Source organism: Ochotona princeps, chromosome 22, assembly GCF_030435755.1.
Source record: "Ochotona princeps isolate mOchPri1 chromosome 22, mOchPri1.hap1, whole genome shotgun sequence".
NCBI classification, from domain to species: Eukaryota; Metazoa; Chordata; class Mammalia; order Lagomorpha; family Ochotonidae; genus Ochotona; species Ochotona princeps.
The window spans coordinates 20545100-20566703 of NC_080853.1; the positions used below are offsets into that span (position 1 = coordinate 20545100).

The 21604-nt window shown below is 49.2% G+C and overlaps 2 protein-coding genes across 3 annotated transcripts; one reads left to right on the top strand and one right to left on the bottom strand.

The window, feature by feature from the left end:
• Positions 1-557: 557 nt before the first annotated feature.
• Positions 558-16547, bottom strand: TMEM74B (transmembrane protein 74B). Of its 2 annotated transcripts, none has more exons than XM_058679447.1 (2): positions 16162-16547; positions 558-1452 (listed from the first exon to the last, which is right to left on the bottom strand). In XM_058679447.1, the coding sequence occupies exon 2, from the start codon at positions 1409-1411 to the stop codon at positions 710-712; it is 702 nt and encodes a 233-aa protein (XP_058535430.1). In that variant the 5' UTR covers positions 1412-1452; positions 16162-16547; the 3' UTR covers positions 558-709. The 2 variants fall into 2 exon arrangements, with proteins under 2 accessions (XP_058535430.1, XP_058535431.1); XM_058679448.1 differs by lacking the exon at positions 16162-16547 and adding an exon at positions 4483-4755.
• C22H20orf202 (chromosome 22 C20orf202 homolog) lies at positions 13486-17861 on the top strand. Its single transcript, XM_012927249.3, is given in 3 exon segments — positions 13486-13496; positions 14440-14605; positions 16997-17861. Coding segments are annotated over 3 exon segments (408 nt in total). The 3' UTR covers positions 17228-17861.
• The last annotated feature ends 3743 nt before the right edge of the window (positions 17862-21604 follow it).

Consider the following 21604-nt stretch of genomic DNA (forward strand, 5'->3'; position numbering starts at 1 on the left):
AAAGCCTTCACTGTGCATTTGAATTTGCAAAATCCATCACTTCAGGAAAGTAGACCCCAAGACTGAATCCAGGCTGTAGAAGACTTTGGACTTAGCCCAAGCCAACTCTGTAGCCCTTGAAGGCCACTGCTGGCTGACAGTGCTGGGTACCAAGGCCAAGGCCAGGCATGCAAATGGTATAGAGAATGGTCAGTGCCTACCGGACCCCCTCCTGTCCCCAAAGCAGGGACTCCATGCAGACATAGCAACAGAGGCCTGGCTAGAAAAGAGTCACAGGTGTGCTACAAGCATGTCCTCCCCTCATGAAGCCACCTCCCAGGCAAGGGCACCCAATACTCACTTGGCTTGGCTAAAGAGGACAGCAGAGGTCCCACATGGCAGGCTACCACCTTTCCAACAGCTCCCCAGCCTCAAACCCAGAAACCTCAGCTTCCAGGAACAGCAGTTTCCAAACTTATGTATTTTTAGCAGCAGAAGCCATCCTCCAACCAAAGCCTTTTGCAAAACCACAAGGTACAAAACAGATCCTGGGGCTCCCCCAAACCCCAGAGTAGGACCTGGGACAGGCCCCTGGGGCTTCCCTTCCACCCACCACCAGACTTCTCCCACAGGTTGGGATGAGGTGGAGAATTGGTTGAGACTGTCCCAGGCTTTGGGGGCCGTGTTGCCCCAGAACAGAAGCAGCCAGATGAGTGCTTTGGGCTCCCACTTAAGACCCTTGAAGAGTATGGCTGGGCTCTGTGACCTGGGCAACTTCATTCTCCACCAGAGCCTGGACCCCATCCCCACTGAGCTGTCTCATGCGCAGGTTGATGGAGCCATAGGTCTTGCGGCAGCCACTGCCAGGGACAAAGGTGGGCCGGTGGTAGAGCTGGCCCTTGCACAAAGAGACCAGCAGCAGCACAGACAGGAGCATGCCACCCACTGTGAGCAGCCCCAGGCCCGCAATGATGCACTTGTCCAGATGGGACCCCAGGCGGGCATAATACATCTCCAGTCGCTCCATCTCCCTAGCCGTTACAGTGTCCGGGTTGACACGGGCCTCACGGGGGATGGCATAGGCTGTCACCACCAGGAGAATCCCGCTCACCAGGAAAACCAGGGCAGAAACGAAGCCATAATCTACAGGGCGGCTCACAGGCTCCAGACCCAGGCCCTCCTCCGAGTGTGTAGACAGATCGTCCTGCTGGGATCGGGACCGTGAAGGGACATCCCCTTGGGGACTGGGCAAGTGGCCCAGTCTGGCTTCTGTGGTGTTTTGGAAGCAGGTCTCATGCTCCTCCTCCGCAAAAAAGCAGACATTCTCCACGCCTTCCCTGGGCGGGGCACCTGGGCCCAGGGCAGCTGGTCTCCTTGGCACCTGGGGGCCATTGCTCAATGTCTTCAGTTCCAGGCCAGGGGGCGATGCCATTGGAAAGGAGGGCCCCAGCTCATCCCTTGGCCCCTCGGCAGCTGGAAGACAAAGTCACAAGTCAGTTGCACTAAACAAACCTCTCCCACCTGCTGGGTCTCTGCCCCCACCTCCACCCACTGTTGACCACCACTGGCTACTGTGTGGCTTTGGAATGTCACCTCACCTCCCTGAGCTTCTGTTTACTTGCCTGTAAAATGACATCAACACTACTACCCCCTACCTCCCAGGACTGTTGTAGAGACGGAGATAGAGCACCCTCGGTGCTCAGAGAGCAAGCCCCTGGTCAGCATCTGCTGTCACCAGGGCAGGGACAATGCAAGCAGAGTGGCCATCAGGTTCCAATCCCACTTCTACCTATATAAGTATGAGCCTACATAAGTATGTGCTCACCTGTAAAATGGGAATTTAAAAAATGCCTCCCTCGTGAAGCGGTTGTGAGGACTTCATCAAATGAACAGAACCTGCAGAGTTAGTAAGTGACCGCTGTTATAGGATGGGGTGGGAGTGGGGGAGGAATACGGTGGCAATGACCATGATGTCATGGGAACAAACAGAAGAAAATCCGGGAAGCTTCTATGGCTTACTGGCACTTTAGCTGAACTTGAGAGGATGAGTCAGAAACTTGCCAGCAGTGAGAGCAGTAAGTCCTTGCTGCAAAGGGGCAAGGGTGACCTTCAGAGGTCAGCGGGGACCCCGTGCAATCCCCCATCCCATGGCAGAAATCTGCCATTCCACAGGCACACCGGTGTCCTCAGGATACACACACCAAGGCCCAGGCACACAATCCACACGTGGCACAAAAGGGACTCTGTGTTGGGCTGTGTCCACATACACTGCATACAAACACACACATACACACACGACACTTGTACACACACCATACACACATGCATACACATAAACAACACAGGGCATACATGTGTGCACACATACATGCACATATACACATATAAACAACACAAGATATACATACATGACACATGATACATATATACACATATACACAACACAGAATAGATACATGTACACACCACACATATGCAACATACCACAGAACATGGGTGGACAGAACACACACATGTACTTGACACACAACATACACATGCACAACAGATTACTATACATCATGTACAACACACATACATGCACCTATACATACAGCACATAAATATACACCACATACATACACATACAATACACACAACACAGATACATGCACATACCACACACACAGATCTCTGCATTCGCAAGGCTGACCATACTCTCTGAGTGCATGCTCCAAGCTTCTGTGTGTGAACATGGGCAGATGAAGGGCAAGTGGGTACAGTGACTGAGTACAGTGAAGGAAGGAAGGATGCTCCAAGAACCCCAACACAGTACAGCACATTTCCCCAGCCTTCTGGCCTTCCCCTAATGTGGACTAGCCACAGACCCCTCAGGGCACAGTCCAGACCCACAAGGACTTGCCAGAGACCCTTTGGGGCACAGCCCAGGCCCATGCATCTAAGCACTGCCTCTCCTTACCACCCCAGGTCACTACAATCTCCCTCCTTCCCAATGGAACATACACTTCTTGCCAGCTCCAATGTCCATCCCAATGGGGAGCATTTCAAACAGCCCTCAGAGACCCTCACCCCAGGATGGCCGTCAGCAGTCTGTATCCCCAGCTCCTCCTGCCACGCGGACCTGGAGGTCAGCAGCTGACTGAGGTTTCCCTAAGAGTCAGTCACCTAAAACCTGAAAACCCGTACTCCTGGGCTGCTGACTTCACTCCACACCCACCCTACCCCCGGCCAGCTCTTCCAGCGCTCCTCTGTGACCTTCCTCTGCATCCACCTATTTCACTGCCACCATGGGCATCTTGGGGTGGAGGTGGGTGCAGGAACAGATCAGAGTACCACCTGCCTGGCCTGCTCACTCAAAAGGAGAAAGCTTGTGCTGGTTGGGTTCTTGAGTCCCAGTGCTGAGTGCCCAGTCACAAACAGGGCCCACAGACAGGGCCACGTGGGTGCTCAAGATGCCCCACCCAGCCCCACCCTCAGCACTTTGCACAAGATCCAGCTCCTGGAGTGCTCCAGGATCCCCTTGTCCAGAATGACACACTACTGCTTGCAGATCAGGGCATCCAAATCCCAGGAGGCAGGGCTCCTCTTCACCTGACGGGAACCCAGAACTTTTTCCTTAGGACATGGCAGTGAGTGAGCAGAGAACAGGAAGACCCCTTCTCCTGGCAAGTCAGAATGCCCCTTTGCTTCTCAGGTAGGGGGTCTAGGAATCCCACTAACTAGTTACTTGTGGCCACACCCGAGAGAAGCAGAAATAGACAATGGGATAAGTGTGTTGCTGCCCACCCCTGAGCCACACTCTCTCCTCAGAAGCCGCTCCCACAACTGCACCCACTGGTACCCAGACCCCAGGGGGCTCTGTGTGTGTGTCTGTGTGTGTGACACACACAGACACACACACCCTCTTAACTGCCACTAAGATGGGTAAGACCCGAGCCAGATTTTCCTAGACCTCAAGGGCCCAATAGCCACTCCACACTCCTGACACCGGAGAAGAGGGCACACAGCCTTGGGAGGAGCTATGGTTCCCAGACCCCAAGCGACATACACAGGCACAAGTTGTACACAAAGCCCCGGGGCGCGCGGATGCGCGCGCGCGCGCACACACACACACACACACACACGCAGGTCCCCGCTGCTCTACCCAAAGTTCCATTCCAGTGGAAAGCCTCAGCAGCGCGGCTGCCCGCTGGCCTGCAGTTCACGCCCCCCACTCCCAGGCCCAGCACCCCTCTTCCCGGCTCCAGCCCTTGGCCGCAAACCCCGCGGGCCGGTCCTGGCCGGCCTGGGCCCCGCCGGACGGTGCCCGCAGTGGAGCGGCTAGGCGGACCAGGGAGGCCAGGCTCGGCATCAGGGGACCGAGGTGTGCCCGGGTCCCTCCCCCTGGCCGCGTGTCCTTCGGCGGACCGCGAGGTCAGGCCCCTGTCCTTCGCCGCTCCTCCCCGCCTCGGGCCCTCGGCCTCCCGCCGTCCTCCCCCTGTAGGTCCCGCCCCGCGTGCGTACCTGTGCTGGGCCTCGCTCTCTTGCCTCCCACGCGGCCGCCGAAGGGCGCCAGGCGGCCGAGGGTGCGTCCTCCCCGGGGCGCCCGCCTCCTGGCAGCTGTGCACTGCCCGCGGGGGGTCTCTGCTGCGGCGGAGCCGCCACCGCTTCGCTCTCTCTCGGCCCCCGCCCCCTTCCTTCCCGGCCCAGGCCGGAGCCGCTGGGGAGGCGCACGTACCTGCTCGCGCCGCGAAGCGCCGGGCTGCACCGCGGCGGCGGCGGCTGGGGGGTGGCTTGGGAGGGAGGGAGGGACCGGGGAAGGGGCGGGGGCCGGGGATTCTCAAGCTCGGCGGATTCGAGCTCCGCCCGCGGCCAGCGAGGGCGCCTAGAGAGTCAGCGCCAGGGGGGACACGATGGCGGGTGATGGACCGGGGTGGGCGTTGCTGGGGGGCCCCCGAGGCATCCTGCTTTCCTCACCTTCGGAGGGCAGGTCTGTGCTGCCTGAGCCTGGGCTTAGGGAGCCCGAGTCGGGAGCCCACGGTCCCCGCGCGCAGGGGCGGGGCGGGGCGGGGGGCTGCAGGAGGAGACCCTTCCCCGCCTCCTGCCTCTCCCCTCCGCTGGGGAGCCCCTATGGCGCCAGGCCCAGATGCCCTCACCCCTGCACACACGCATAGACACACGCACACACACGCATACACACAGTCCCAGGTTGGACTCAGGTATCCTCCGAGGTCGGTAGGGCTGGACGATCTCCTCGGGCGCGTGCAGCTGCTTGGCTCAAGGACGCCATCTAAAGGCTGAGAAGAAGCGCCTTCTTCCCCCCACCCACCTTTTTGCCCTGGGGGGTAGCGCTTGTTCTGCCCCACCTCCCCATAAGGCCCGCCGCAGTGCCTCTTCCCCTAGGAAGCCTGTCGGGGCGGGAGCGGGAATCCCTCATTCACACCACCTCCTCCCAGAATCTTCTCCATCTCCAAGCGCCGTTGCCTGCAATATTGATATCTCTGACAAGAGTGCCTTTCTGGTTACTGGTCAGCTTCTTCCATCAGACTGGCAGCTCCCAGAGAACAGCACCCATGTGGCTACCCTGAGAACCCAGGATGGTGGCCGTAGAGGGATGGCTGGCACTCTTTTTTCTACAGAGTTAAAGGAGATGCTTTCTGCTGGGGGTTGTGGGGGACAGGCAAAGCCCACAAAGGTTAGATCTGAAGAGTGTGGGGTGTCATGAGTTTTTCCTGAAGATCGAGGGGTCAGTTCACATGGGGAGGGGACTTCGTGCCCCTCCCCCACCACCTCCCTGAGCCTCACTGTCCACCTGTGTCCCTGCGATCAATACAGCACAGGTTCTGAGGGCTTTAGGTGGCCATCCAAAGACACCTGTCCTGGCTCCTCAGCCTCCTTGTGGGCAGAGCCACACGTGTCCTCCCCCACCTCAGAGGGCGGAAGTCCCTGCCAGTCTGAGGTTCCAAGGTCAGTCTTCCAGCCCTGGGCTGCAGCACAGAGGCTAGGAAGTCCTCTGTCTCTGGGTCTTCTGGAAGCCCAGGCCATCCTTAAGGACTTCAAAGGGAAGCTAATGCTGGCCCCAGGCTCCTGTGTGAATCCCAGCTCCTCCACTCACAGTAACCAGCCATGTGCCCAAGGGTGCCCTCCTGGAAGCTCAGCTTCCTGGGCATGGACTTGGCAAGCTCTCCAAGACTTATATAACAACCTTGCCTGTGGGCACTCACAGCGCCTTCCCACTATCAGTTGTGCACATCCTGCCTCACAGCCCCCACCTTCACTTTCTTCTGCCCACTGGCTTTTTCTCCACTCATGTCTTCATTTGGTTATTATCACCTCCGCTGAAACCTGAGTACTCATAGACTGGGAAGGGGCTGACACCTCAAAAGTTTCATAGTTATTCTTTTCATGAAAGCCAGAGGATACACAAATAGGAATTACATCCTGGTTAACTAAACTGACTACATTCCCGCTCTCGAGGACCTTGTATTCTGGTAGGAGAAAAGAGTGAGGAAAGCCAAAGCCACTGCCGACAGGCAGTGATCAGTGATCCTAGGCTTTCTCCAGGCCCTAGAGATCTCTTCCCTCAGGGTAAGTACACCATGAGGGAAACTTGGGAACTGGATTAAGACCCTGGCTCCGCCCTGCCGCTAACATCTTGCAGCAGGCAGAGTTTGGGCAGGTTCAGCCATGGGGTTGGTGCAAAAGCAGCTCCCTGAGCCATGTATGAGCTGTGTCTGGGTATGGACGAGCCTTGGCTGGGCTGAAACATCCAACAGTAAGAACCGGAATGGATTGAAGGCCAGCAAAGGCCACTGTTCCAACCAGGACAGGAGGTAGACTAAGTGGGGCTGGCCCATGGAGCCACCAGTATGCGCAAAATCTGGCATAGGGAAAGGTTCTGATGGAGGAGCTTGGGAAACTCCTCTGTCGGGACACAGTCCCTGCAGGTGAGCGCAAAAACCATGATAAGGAGCAACACAGACAAGACCAGAGAAAGATTCCCACTGGCATACATTTGTCATAGATCGTGGGCAGACCAGGTTGAACCAGTACACATCACCCGCTGAACAGAGTGTGGGTTGGACCAGGTTCGGTCACGACACAAACCAGTGCACATTACCAAATGCCAGTATGAGGTGGGCCGTACCAGACTGGGCCGCAGCTCCCAGCCAACACATGTGAGAACTAGGGAGGGAGGGGACAAAGCCGGTAGGAGGAATGTGGAAGGTTCCCCTGCTGGACAGTCACTCCCACTGGAGAGCATGAGCTGGGATGGGAGCACACCAGACCAGGCAGGGCTACAACACCAGGGAAAAGCAAGGTTGGGCTAACTATTCCAACTGGTGCAAGCAAAATTTAGAGTGGGTGAGGGTTGGTTGGGCTTTGCCGCAGCATCAGCTGGCAGAGACTGGCACTGGGGGCTAAATCGGTTAAGTTAAACTCCAGAACCACCTGGAGAGTGCATAATCAGGGAGTAGGAGTGGCCTAGTAGGGAAATAGTGGGCACCTCCCTCTTGGGTTACCACTCCCACTGGAAAGCATGAAAACCAGGACAGGGGCAGGGATGGCTAGACAGAAAGGTACTTGCCAGTATGTATGTGGGCTGGATAGTAGGGCTGGTTGGGTTGAACTAGGATTCAATGCCCATTGACATGTACGAGAGCTAAATGGAATATGGGGCAGACTGGACCAGTCTGCTGTACATACTGGCAAGTATGGGAACCAGGGTAGGGGATAGGCCTGGTGGGAGTTATGGGGAGTTGCCCCAACTAGGCTGCAGCTGCCACTGGTTTGTGTGAGGGCTGAGTATGAAGTGGGCAGGATTGGACTGGACTGTAAAACCATTGGTTTGTGTGATAGACAGGGCTAGAAACAGAATTGACCCAGCAATTGCAACGACCAGCATGTGCATAAGCTGATTGGGGCAATGGACGGTGCTGGACCCTGTACTGGCAAGAACACACAAGAATCAGGTCTTGGATCACCTCAGACGAAGTTTCTTTGGAGATCCCTCCAACTGAACTGCTGATCTCAGAACCCCAACCATGAAGAAACTATGTTGGCCAGTGGATTATGAATAGATTCTATCGTGCTTGGAATGGTGAGATTTGCAGCAATTCAGAACTGTTGAACTCCCAAAACTGCTTGAGCAGATCCCTCGGAGTATACCCCACATCAGAGACCTGGGATGGGTGGGAGGCTGGGTGGGGCTTCTCCCTTTGTTTTTCCCCTGACTCCAATACAGGGGGGAAAATGATGATATTAGTTGTGAAAACAATGAACTTACCCCCCCCAAAAAAACCATACTAACAACTCTGGATGATTTTTCCCCTTTGTTCACAAACAATATACATACATATTTAAATTCCTCTGTATGTTCAGATAAAAGAACATAGGTTTCTCCAAAAGAAAGAAGGAAAGAAAGAAAGAAAGAAAGAAAGAAAGAAAGAAAGAAAGAAAGAAAGAAAGAAAAGAAGAGAAAAGAAAAGAAAAGAATGAGGAAATGTGATGCTGCCACTGCAGGAAAGACTCCCCAAGGACTCTTTTGGGACAGAGGCAGCAGTGAGGCTTGAGCTGGGGTCATAGGATAAGTAGAGGATAGCCAAGAAAAGAGGGCATAAGAAGAGGTGTCCAGCCGAGGGATCACATGAGCCAAAGCCCTGGGCAGAAGGGAGTCTGGCAAGTCCAAGAGTTGAAGGAAAGCTGGGTGGTTGCAATGCAGGGCTCAGTAAGGCACTTCATGGCTGAAGTCGGACTTATCGCTGGCCGAGTCACTGCAAGCAGAGCTTGACAATCCAAAAGCTTGTTCTGTATGCTCAGAGCCATGGAGAGCCACTGGGGAGTGGAAGGAGAAAGCAAGCAAATCCTCTTCCTCTTTTGCACCAGAATGTGACCTTAGGTTGTCAACCTCCATTTCCTGGAAACAGACAAATGTATGTCCACTATGTTACTAAGCAACATTGCTTATGATAAAAATGACACCCAAAGAAGATGCTAGAAGCCTATAGAAATGACTAGAATTGGACATATCACTGTGCACTAAAGTCTCACTCGGTTTGGATGCAGATAATGAACTAGAGAAGTGCTAGGTACAGAGATATGGATAGCCATGTGGGTTAGTGCACTCATGCCTTTAGCATGTTTTACTATTTCATTGACTCCTCAAAACAACCTGGGTTTCTAGCATGGCAGGCTACACTTTTATACACAAGGAGACTTCGAAAAGATCATGGGAAGTTTATCTCCTTTCATGCTGTTCTCCCACGGACTTTCTGAAGTTTCACGTGTGTGGACGTATGTGCTTGCATGTGTGTATCCTGCTGGTTCTGACAGCTGAAACACCTAATGGAAGTGACACACAGCACACTCCACAGCATGGAGATCTCGGTTTCTAACCTCATTCTTCAAAAAAAGCAACCAGCAAACTGGCTCTTTCTAAGAAGGCAGGAATGACAAGGAGTCTAAAATGCCCGCTATGAAAACACTCTAAATGGATTTCAAAATGTTTTTGCACCAAAGCGCACATACCTTTTAACTCCAGTTTCCATGAGCTTTTTAAAGAACCCTTATTCTAGATGAGCCTGGAGCATCTTACAGTACCAAAAAGTAAACACATACCACCCCCCAGTCACCCCACACACACAATGAAGAGGATAGGCTGAGGAACACAAGCGCCAACTGAAAGAGGTATCAATGCGGAGACCAGTGGTGTGACGCAGCAAGTCAAGCCACCACCTACGACATGGACATCCCATATGAGTGTCCTGGCTGCTACACTTCTGATCCAACTCCCTGCAAATGAACCTGGGAAAGCAGCATAAGATTAGCCATAGCCAATCACAAGAGACCCAGATGGAGCTCCAGTTCCTGGCTTTGACCTAGCCTCACCTCTGGCAGTTGTGGCCATTTGGAGAGTCAACCAGTGGATGGAATCTCTCTCTCTCTTTCTCTCTCTCTCCCCCTCCTTGTCTGTTTTTCTCTCTCTGTGAAAAATACATAAACTTCAAAAAAAATTTCTGTGCTAAAGTTGGGAACATTTGCACAACCACATAAAATGATATTCATTTGTAAATGACAGTAGAAAATATTCATAAGTTCATACTAATATAACTTTAAAAAATAAAATGAGCAAATGAGGAAGAAAGATAAATGTACACACACAATTTCAAACTCCCCAATGCTGAATATGAGCTGTGCCCTGTAACTTCCCGGGTACTCCCAGATGGGAAGGAAGTAGTCTTACTTGATGAAGCAGGTGATCAAGATCAACATCAACCACCAGATATGGGGCATCATGTATCCTTGATACGATAAAATGGCACTTGAGGTCTGTGGTCTTCCTCCTCAAAACTCATAAGTCCCACTCTAATTGTGAGATACACATGCACATCTAAATTGAGGGACATTCTCACAAATACCTAACTGGTTCTCAGAATTGTCAAGGACATCAGCAACAAGAAAAGTCTGAGAAGTCACAAACAGGAGGTGCTGAAGGAGACATGACCAAATGGCATCTGGGAACAAAAAAGGGCATTGTGTGAAAGCTAAAAAAATCCGAATGAAGTACAAACTGTAACAATAACATAGCAAAATTGACTCATTCGTAGTAACAAATGTATCATGTTAAAGTAAGTCTTAAATGACAGAGAACATGGAGTTTGGGGTACATGAGAATTCTGTGCTTTCTCCCCAATTTTTTTGAGAATGTAAGAGTATTCTGTATTTTTTTAAATGGAGTGGTTGTTTGGAAGAGCTATAAATAGCTGGAGGGGGATCAAACTGTGGGCTTCCTGAGCTTAGTGAGTCATGAAACTGGGCAGATCCAAAGATACTGGCTCCCACGAACCAGAGCTTTCCAGACAGGGCTATCCCTGTGTCCACCCACTGGGGATTCATCTTGCGTCTGAGTGACACTGCTCAGCTGGGTGCAACAGGGACTGTGGCCCAGAGCAGCAGCACCTGATGAACAGACTGCCACAACAGAAAGCAGAGGTTCCTGTCCTGTATCCTTTAGGGTAGATCACTGCCAAGTGTGGCTTATGCTCCCATGTGGAGGCTGAGTATGTAGTTGAACCTGAAAAGATCCCCTGGGGACATTGCAAGGGTTGATAAGCAGGGAGCTATGCAGTCCTAGGAGAGCATGCTCCCTCAAACTCTCACTGGTGTCAGGAGTTGAGAGAGAGATCAGACCACTTAAGAGATTATGGTCATGGTTACCCATGGTTAATCCTCAATCATTAACAATGGAGACCTGTGATCTATGATGGAGTGAGGAGCTCTTGAAGAACGTCAGAGTATCACTTCACCTAGAATTTTCCAAAGGCTGGTGGCCCATAGTGTAATTCTAGGTGTTATGTGGATTTTAGGTGTTCATGTGCTTAGGTTATCTATTGCTGTGTAACCAGCCACTACAACAACTCAGTAACTTAAAAGGAAGTCATCACTTACTTGTTCATGCTTTTGCATATTAGGGTGCTTTCAACTGCAACAGCTCAATTCTGCTCTGCATAGTGTCAGCCGAGGAGCCACAGCAGGTTGAAGCTGCTTGGACAAATGCAGGCCTGACCTTTCATCTGTGGTCTTGGTTCTCACTTTTGGTGAGTTTGTTCATTAGCTTGGGCTTCCTTACATAATGGTTGTCTCAAGGTAGTCAGAGTTCCTATAAAGTCCTCAAAGCATGAAAAGAAGTTCCTGGATGCTTAAGCAAAGACCCCTCATTGACCTGACTTTGCCCCCATTGCCTTCTATTATATCTGCACGTCTCAAGGGGAGGGATCTGCACAAGGGTGTGAATAGTTGAGGCATGGGGACTATGTCTGTGTGTATATCTGCATTTCCATGACTAAGTTCTAAAGTTGTTTCAGTTGCTCATGAATCCAGAGATATTATATCTAACATTGTTTAAAGTGTGGGGAATAGTCTGCTAATTTTCTCCAAGATTTCTTTCACTGGAATAGAATGTGGACTAGATCAATAACTAGCACAGTGCACCCAGAACAATGATTCCATTCTTAGCCTCCCTTGCAGCTAGAGATGATCAAATAGCTGGTAAGCTGGACTGATATCAGAGAAGGTGGTGTGGTCAGAACACAGCAAATGTCCTGTAAGAAAGAGAGTGTGCCCTTCTCCCTGTCCCCTTTTCCTCCCTTCTTCCTGGATATAGACAACTCCTGGATGAAGTCTGAGTACCCACCTTGGACCATGACAGCAAGACAACAAATCAGAAGATACCTGGATCCCAGATGATCAGCGAGAAACACCAGCCTGCAATAGCATCCATGCTGCCATGTGTGAGAGAAATGGACTCCTCTCTTGCATAAGTCACTATGACTTGGATTGTTTGCCTCTCAGAAGAACTATTCCTACTCAAGATCATCAGTTTGCAGACACACAAAAGTCAATGGAAGATGAAGCGGTGGGCTGTTTCAGAAGGAGGTACATGAGAGGCTAGAGTTTGAGAAATACAAATCCAGTCCATTGCCCTGCATCACCCATGAAGTGACTGTGAAAACAGCCCAAGCTGTGTTCAGGAAGGCTGTGATGAGAAGTGAATGAAAGGAGAGAGGGAAACAGGCAAGTGGAAGAGGAAACAGCAGTGAATAGGTCCCCAAGTGACATGATAGCAATGAATTACTTGTGCATTTATTTTATCTGACAAATCTCTATATAGCCCTCCCCAAACATCAGACATATGTCTTGCAAATATTAATTATCTTAGCCACCTTAGCATGTAGCTGCTAGTATTATGCCCATTTTAAGAAAATCAAGACTGACTCATTAATGACTGTGGTCAGAGCCATGGGCTTGGTTGTCTCAACATCAAACCACAGCTCCGTGCGCCTAAGAACTATGCCAGGTTTTATCATAATTTTCAAAGCATTTGAGAGGTTGATGATGTCATTCCCATTTTCACATTTGGAAAAATCAAGTACAAACCAGAGAAGACATTATCCTACCTGAAGCCATACTGAGGTGGTCCAGACTTCCGGATCAATTTAGGGCCTCAGAGAGGTCTTGCTGTCAGAGCTGATGAGTCAACCACACGCCTGCTCTCACCTGTCCCGAAATCAGGCTGACTTCTGGCATCTGGATTTGTTCGCATGTTTCAAATTTTTTATTTTTTTAATTTTTATTTTTAAGATTTATTTATTTTTATTGGAAAGGCAGACCAGATTTATAGAGAGAAGGAAAGACAGAGAGAAAGATCTTCCATCCTCTGAATCAGTGCCCAAGTGGCTGCAACAGCTAGAACTGATGCAAAGCCAGGATCCAGGAGTCTCTTCCTTGTCTCCCATGCTAGTGTAGGGTCCCAAGGCTGTGGGCCATCCTCTACTGCTTTCCCAGGACACAAGCAGAGAGCTGGATGGGAAGTGGAGCAGCTGGGATATGAACCAGTGCCCCTATGGGATTCCAGGGCTAACAAGGTAAGGATTTAGTCATTGAACCATCACGTTTCCAACACCAGCCAGGTGCATGTAATGTTTCTGGAGCACTAGGCTTCTACAGAACAATCCAGATATCACAGTCATGGGCATGGTGTAAGGATGTAGGCTCAGGCACATGCGCGCGCGCACGCACACACACACACACACACATACACACACACCCCGCTTTGGCCATGCTGGCTGGTGGTGCTCCCAGCCTTGGGGGAAGGAAAAACCTGGGTGCTGTGCTTGCTCCTTGCTGTGAGAAGAGAAAAGGAGGGTTCAGAAGAGGAAATAAGAAGGAAAAGTGATTGGGGACACAGGAGAGCATCAGTGCTACGTGAGGAGTATGTATATCTGATAGGCAGAGCATACAACCAGCTCTGGGGTGATGGCAGTGTGGCACAGTTGATTAAACTGCAATCTGAAATGCTGACATAGCCTATGAGCAGCAGTTCAAGTCCCAGCTTCTCTGCTTCCAGTCCAATGCCCTGTTAATGTGCTTGGGAAGGCAGAAGAAGCTGAAGCAAGGACCTAGGTCTCTGCTCCCATGTGGGAGACTCAGATGAAGCTCCTGGCTCGACTTCTGTCTGGCCCAGCCTGGACCCTTGCAAGCCATTTTGGGAGTGAACCAGTAGATGAAAGATGTGTGTGTGTATTTGTGTGTGTGTGTGTGTATCTCTGTGTGTGTGTGAGTGAGAGAGAGAGAGAGAGAGAGAGAGAGAGAGAGAGAGAGAGAGTCAACCTCTCAAATTAAAAAAAATCAATCTTTTAAAAAATCAGGCTTTCTGAAAGGGGTCCCTGTTTTCATGATAATGGTTACTGCTATCATTTAAAGATTTATAGTCTCTGTGATCCTGACGACATCAGATCTGGCTAGCTTCTGGATGCAGCGGGTCCTGGGGCACTCATACCCCTAAATGGTCCCTCTCCCTTCTCTCCTCTTTATTCTGTTCAGAGTACTGAAATCTTGAAAAAAAAAAAAAAGACCAAATTACATTTTCCACCGTGAGCTACTTTCTGCTCTCATTAACTACCTCCTCGATGACTTGGCCAGACTCTGCTGCCAGCCTGAAAGAGGTGGGAGGCTGTGCTAGTCAAAGGTCCCTTGGGTCCAGCACCAGGTCAGTGTCAAGGTCTCTCCCAAGGACTCCGAGATGAAATCAGCGGAGAAGCCAAACCCAAGTCTCAGGCAGAGCCTGGAGTGGCTGAGAAAGGAACTGGTAAGCTTTGCATTTCTTTTGCCTGATGTTCCCCACCCTTCACTTATTTTCCTGGGTTCCCTGGACTTTCTTCCCAGGTGCCCCCTTGGCTGATGCATAGGATTCAGGCTGGAGTATGGGCCCGGTAGGCACCCCTTGGGACCAGCCACACAGAGCGTAATGGCAATCTCAGGGGCTGGGATAAGTAGGTCATGGCCTACATAGGAGGCACAGGGTGCCATGCTTGCCAGACAGGTTTTAGGATCACGCCGGTCCCTGGGCAAACGCCCAGCTCCCGGCTCTGTGGCCTCAAGTGAGTGGCTGTGCCTCTTTTTGTCTCACCTCCTCATAACACAATGTAGATAGTGCTCGTGTCCAGATTGCCAAAGTTACTGTAAGGATTCAGAGGAGACTTACCTAGCACACCAGGATATGTCCACAAGTTCATGGAAAATGGAATTAAAGGATAAGTTCATTTTGGTGCAAAGAAAAAACAGCCTGAAACTCATGTATATGAGAGATTTCAAAATATTCATGAAAATCTCTATTGCTTCTAAAGAAAAGGGGGTCATCTGTTTGCCACAGACAGCTAAACTGCCTCTTGAGACACCCACAGCCTATACCAGAGTACTTGGTAGGGGTCCTCAGTTTGTCCTCCATTCCAGCTTCCTGGGAATGTACATCTTAAGTGGCAGTAAGTGATAGCTCAAGTGCCAACCACGTGGGAAACCTGGTTTTGGTTCCAAGCTCCAGTCAGCCTGGCCCAGGCCTACCTGTTGAGGGTATTCAGGGAATGAATTAGCAAGAGATTTCTCCCTCTCTCTCTCCCTCTGCTTTTCAACTTCATATAAAATACAGATAATTTTTTAAAAACATGTATTTATTTATTTATTTATTTATTTGAAAGGCAAAGTGACAGAGATCTTCCATCTACTGGCTCATTCCTTCAAATGGCTACAGCAACTGAGGCTGACCCAGCCCAAAGTCAGGAATCAAGAGCTCCATCCAGGTCTCCCACATGGATGGTTATCATCCCTTGCTTTCCCAGGCACCTTATTATTTTTTAATATTTGTTTATTTTTATTGGAAAGGCAGATCAGATTTATGAACAGAAGGAGAAGCAGAAAGATCTTCCATCCTCTGATTCACGCCCCAAATGGCCACAAAGGCCATAGCTGAGCCAATCCGATGTTATGGTTTTGAGCTGTCCTTTACTGCTTTCCCAGGGCACAAACAAGGATCTAAATGGGAAGCGAAGCAACCAGGACACAGACTGGTGCCCAGCATTTGCAAGATGAAGATTTAACCATTGAGCCATTGTGCCAGGCCCACCCAGGTACATTATTAGGGAGCTAGATTTGGAAGTAGAAGAGTTGGGACTTGAATGTGTACTCAAATATGGAATGACAGCATTGCAGGAAGTAACTTTACTCACTGCCACAATTTTTTAAAATTCATTAAAACATGTTTATAAAAAAAAAGCCTATGGTGCATTTCCAAAAAATTAGAGCACCAAATTAAACTTATATTTTGATCCATTTTCCAGAATTTTTGAAGTATACTCCTGCTCTTAGTACCTAGTTGTTGGCTATTATAGTCCTTGCCCGGGTGGACATGAAATTCACTGTCTTAGCCTGGATCTTCTTGAACACAGAGGCTTAGACAGGGATTGGAAAACCAAGGATGTGTTTGAAGGGACAAGCCTGGAGTGATGACAGGTAGGGAAATGGGGAGTTGCAGTGAAGGCAACACAATGCCAGGCTGTGCATGGTGTCACTGACTTGGCTTTGGAGGAATGAGTCTTCCAGCAGCTGCCTTCCCTCCTGCAGGACTTCTCTGCTGAAGAAGACACTGCACCTGCCAGAGAGAAAATGAAGGGACCAGTATCTGTCCAGCTCACTCCCATCTCTATCTTCCTTTATAAAAAGCCAGCCAACCAGGCACTAACTCTCCTTCCTGTACACCTGAGTTATAGCCCTAGGTCTCTTCGTGCTGCTTGGGAAGCCAAACTTTATTCCCTTCCTTGTGTATTTTTTTTCTTCCAAGTCAACCCCTGACTTTGCCTCACAGGAAATGGCTAACCCACTAGTGGCTAACCCACTAGGCGTTTCTCTGAAGACCCAGGGACAGCCAAAATGATCTGTTGGTTACAGCGAAGATAAAAGGAAAAAGGGGAGTCGCACACATCACACTTCAGAGCATGCTTTCCTGCATACTCATTTATTCAATCCTGAGTACAAAGTCATTCACGTTCTGCTCTACCGACAAGGAAGCAGGCTTTGGTGGATGTGGTGCTGTGAAGCTGCACAACCCCCAGACGGGCTTCTCTTGGATGGGGCAGTGATGGGAAGCAGTATCATAGGCACCCTGCCATGCCCTGCACATGTCCTTGCCAGCTTCTTCTCTTCCTAGGCTGACATGCAGCTGCAGGACCAGCAGCTCCTACTCACACTCAGGCAGCTTCACAGTGCCCTGGAGGAGCTGAGAGCTGAGACCGTCCACCGGGATGATGCCAGGTCCAACGGAGGGAACTCTCCCATCAGGGCTCGGACGGGCTCTGAAGGCAGGGGCTGCCAACCTGTCTCCTTGAGGCGGCTGGCCCAGCTCCGAGCAGAAGAAAGCAGACGGAGTTCCCTCCCTTAATTGGGCTTTCACTGGCCCAGCCCAGTCTAAGGTAATGTTGCTGTTTTGGTGGTGGGAAGAGCATCAGCGAACTAGAGCTCTGAATTCATCTCTACCTCTGTTCCCTGTGTGTCCCTGGGCCTATCCATCAACTTCTCTGCATATCTAGTTCTATTTTTGTCACTTATTGGAGGTTTCTTGTAAGGTCCAGATAAGATATTGGATATGAAAATGTTGTGAAACCATGAACTTATTATATGACTCTGACAAGTACCATGGTGGTCATCTTATCCTTAGGAATTTCCCAGAGGCAGCTGTTCAAAGAAAGAGCAGGATATATAAGAATGGCTACTAAGGGACTCCATGGTAAAACGTCAGAACTCTGAGTAGTGATTGTTTTCTATTTTCTCAACAGGTCCTTCTGTTCCCCTTTATCTGACAGTAACAGACCCTCTTGCCACCTTGGCCATAGAAGCCTGGTCAATTATATAATTCATAGTTGCCTTTTTCACACTATTGGCCCAATGGGTAGGCATGTGACTCAACAGGAGTTAATCACAGTTTTTCCCTGAGGTTGCTATCTGGATAACTACAGCTAACAGAGCTATGGTTGCCAGTGCCCAAGTTCCATGACAGGTGTCTATCCATGGTGAAGGAGAGAGATGCAATCTGCAAAGGGAAGTGGAGAGAGGGCCACACAAGATACAGATGGAAAAGAGGAACGCAGAATTTTTTTTAGTCCTTTACTTCAGGTACTAGCTTTGTGAGTTACCTCTGCATTCTTTCCAGTGCCTGGAGCCAGAAAATTCCACCACTAGTCCCCATAGCCACACGTTTGTCTTTGTTTAAGCTATTGCAAATAGGGTTTCTTTCTTTTATAACCAGAAGTGTGCCAAGGAATACATCCAGATGTTCCAAAAAGCACCAAAACAAAAACAAAACCTCAGCATTTATCCATTTAGTATCTGTCACAATGACATACAACCCTGACAACAAGCAACAAAGTTCATAACTGTGTGAGGACTTCAAAAAGTTCATGGGGCCCGGGCTGGTGGCCTCGTAGTTAAATCCTCACTTTATAATTGCTGGGATCCCATGTGGGAGCGAATTGTGTCCCAGCTGCTCCACTTCCCTTCCAGCTCCCTGATTGCGGCCTCAGAAAGCAGTCGAGGATGGGACCCTGCACCCAAGTGGGAAATCTAGAAGAAGCTCCTGGCTCCTGGCTTCAGATCGGCTTAGCTTCAGCCATTGCAGCCACTTGGAGAGTAAACCAGCAGATGGAGGATCTTTCTCTCTGTCTCTCCTTCTCTCTGTAAATCTGCCTTTCCAATGAAAATAAATGAACTTTTAAAATGTTCATGGAAAATGCAACTGAAAAGACCAGTGTGTTTGGGTGTGAAAAACTTTTGAAACCCATGCATACTAGAGGGTCTCAAAAAAACCTCCTGGAAAACACATATTACGAAAAATTTATGCATGTATTTCAAAAATATTTTCATACCAGAATAAACATCTTTTAACTTCATTGTTCATGAATTACTGAAATATCTTCATGTAATAGAGCACTCTGTCGTTACAATGCTGAAGACACAATTTTAATAAGTTTTAGCTTCTGATCAGATAGGGAAAATGGGTTGAAATGTTTTAATATTCATGTCATTAAGATAGTCAGATTATTGATAGTTTTTTTCATTTTTGAACATCTATTTGCCTGTGGTTAAATATTGTTTTAATGGTTTTGATTAACTATGTATGGTACATACAGTGGTAGAGTGCAGAGGGTGTGTGATAAGTAGATAATTTATAGTCAGACTAATCTGCAAGTCTTATATATTATTTGATAACCAAAAAATCGCCTACTCTGGGAGGCTGGGGCTGGGACCCTGCACACCACAAATCTATGTCACTAGCCGATTCTGGTTAGGCTTTGTTAGCCTTTGCCAATAAGCAGGGTGGGGTTTGATAGCAAAGCTGGAGGAGAAGGAAGACCTCACTCCCTTTTGCTTTGCGCCTGTACATGCTTGTGGGCTACCAGTTCCTGCAAGCACCCCCAAACTAAGCTGCTTCATCGCCTACTGTGGCACTAGCCTCCTCCAAGGTTTAGGCCCAACCCCCAGGGTCCCTCCCAGAGCTCAGGGACACCAGCTTGGGATGGCCAGTCCCTCTGCTTCTGGAACCTGAATCTGAGCTCTTACCCTACAACGTGGTCCTTCCCAGCCCCAGCAGAGGACAGCCCCCTTCCTGGACTTCGGAACTGTGTGTGGCACCCTGAGTCTGTCTGCATTTTGAAACTTCAGTAGTCTCAGCTTCTTTTCTTTGTTACCTCAGCCCTGGGGGTGGTAGACGCTTCCTGTAATTGCTACCTTTGAGTTCTTTTTATAAACTTTTTTTCACCCACTCAACCACTTTATACCTAGTTAATAATTCTTGATATTAAATTCTGTGTTAAAAATAACTGATGTGACTTCTGTCTCCTATCTGTTCCTGACTGACAAGTTTTTATTTTCTATTCTCAATGCCATTGTCATCATTTTTGTTCATGCCTCTAGGCATACAAGTATGAGAGTTTGTGTAAGAGCTGTGTCTAAGCAAAGCAAAAGGGAGATATGGGATTGCCCAAATTTACAAGAAATCTGTTTTCCAAAATGGGTCAATTCATTTGTATTCCCCCTAGTCACATAAGAGAGTTTCTGGTGTTCCATGTCTGGTCTCAATTACCCGTTTTCCTAATTTTTTGTCATGATGGGTGCAAAATAGTATTTGATTATGATTGCAACTTGCTTGATACTGCTTATAAAAATGTTTTCTGGGGCCAGTGTGATGGCATAGCTGGTTAAATCACTACGTATGATGTCAGCATCCCACACTAGCACTGGCTCGAGTCCTGACTGCTTCATTTCTGATCCAGCTCTCTGCTCGTTCATCTGGGAAGGCGACATAAGACGGCCCAAGCACCTGAATCCCTGCTACTCTCCCTCATAGGAGATTTGGATGGAGTTCCAGGTCCGGCTATTGCTGTCAATTGGAGAATGAACCAGAGAATGAAAGATCTCTCACTGTCTCACTCTCTAACTCTGCCTTTCAAATGAATGAATAAATAAACCTTTAAAAACATGTGTTTGTTTACATTTTTAAAGAATTTAATTTGCTTAATTAATTATTTTTATTTTTGATGTTTGTTACCCTACATTTTAATTCAAGTGCTACTGTCTCATTACTTTTTCCCTTAAATAGAAGTTTCTCAGTCTTTCTGAGCTTCAGAATCTGTGAGGAAAGGGATAATAATAGTAATTATTCAGGATTGTTGTGTGAATTAAACATAATGTATAGAAATGACTTCATCAAGCACTTGGCAACGGAAAGGATAATAAATGGTTGCTTGTTCTCATTGCTAAATGATTCCATCCTAGTGTGTTAAAACGTGACCATGACAGACAAGCTTGTGTGCACTCATCATCTGGAGACACCTCTGCCTGACATGTAAAATTGCCATGACACTGGCTCTGGGATGCAGTGCTAACCACTAGCACCCAGACCCAGAGCCCCTGCACCTGCCCCCTCTGGTGGGATATTTGGGGTTCCCCCAGAACATACATCTTGGATCCGAGCAGATTCATTCTGAGCCAGATGCTGAGATGCTGGAGGTTGCCATGGGGATGATGTCACCAGAGAAGGCTGGAAATCACCTCTCTCTAGGACAGCCATGGAGCAGCAGGGAGAGTGCATGCAATGTGGTCTCAAAAAGTTCAGCGTTTTTCTTGCTCAGGAAGCAAAAATAAAACTGTTCTCCCACGCCTAGCATCCAGAGAGAAAGGAATGGACAGAGGATCAATGGAATTAAAAGCCAAAACTTAGGAGCTGGTAGAAGAACAACATGTGAAACCCAGAGCAAGTGGGGGCAGGATGGGCCCCTCACTGTGATTAATGAGAGTCTGAGACCTCCCTGCCTATGGCTTCAGCTCCCAGTCCTGAAGGACCTGCATGGTGGCTCAACAGGCTAATTCTCCAGCTAACAGCACCAGCATACCATATGGGCGCTGGTTCTCCACTTCCCATCCGGATCCCTGCTTGTGGACTGGGAAAGCAGTAGAGGATGGCCTAAGTCTTGGGACCCTGCACCCTCGTGGGAGACCTGAAGAGGTTCCTGGATCCTGGCTTCAGATCAGCTCAGCTCTGGCTGTTGTGGCCATTTGGGGAGTGAACCAGCAAATAGATGTTATTTCTTTCTTTCTCTTTCTCTCTTGTAATTCAGCTTTTCAAATAAAACAATAAACAAGCCTTTAAAAAGAAACACACACACAATAGTCACATTATTATTGCAATATCCATCATTGCCATAAACCTATTGCCCATGGCCCTAGAAATTCTGGGGCTCCACCCTCGACTCTTGCTTTGGAT

Bases quoted from the DNA above. Each gene is read 5' to 3' on its own strand.
- TMEM74B (XM_058679447.1), bottom strand. From the start codon at position 1,411: ATGGCATCGCCCCCTGGCCTGGAACTGAAGACATTGAGCAATGGCCCC.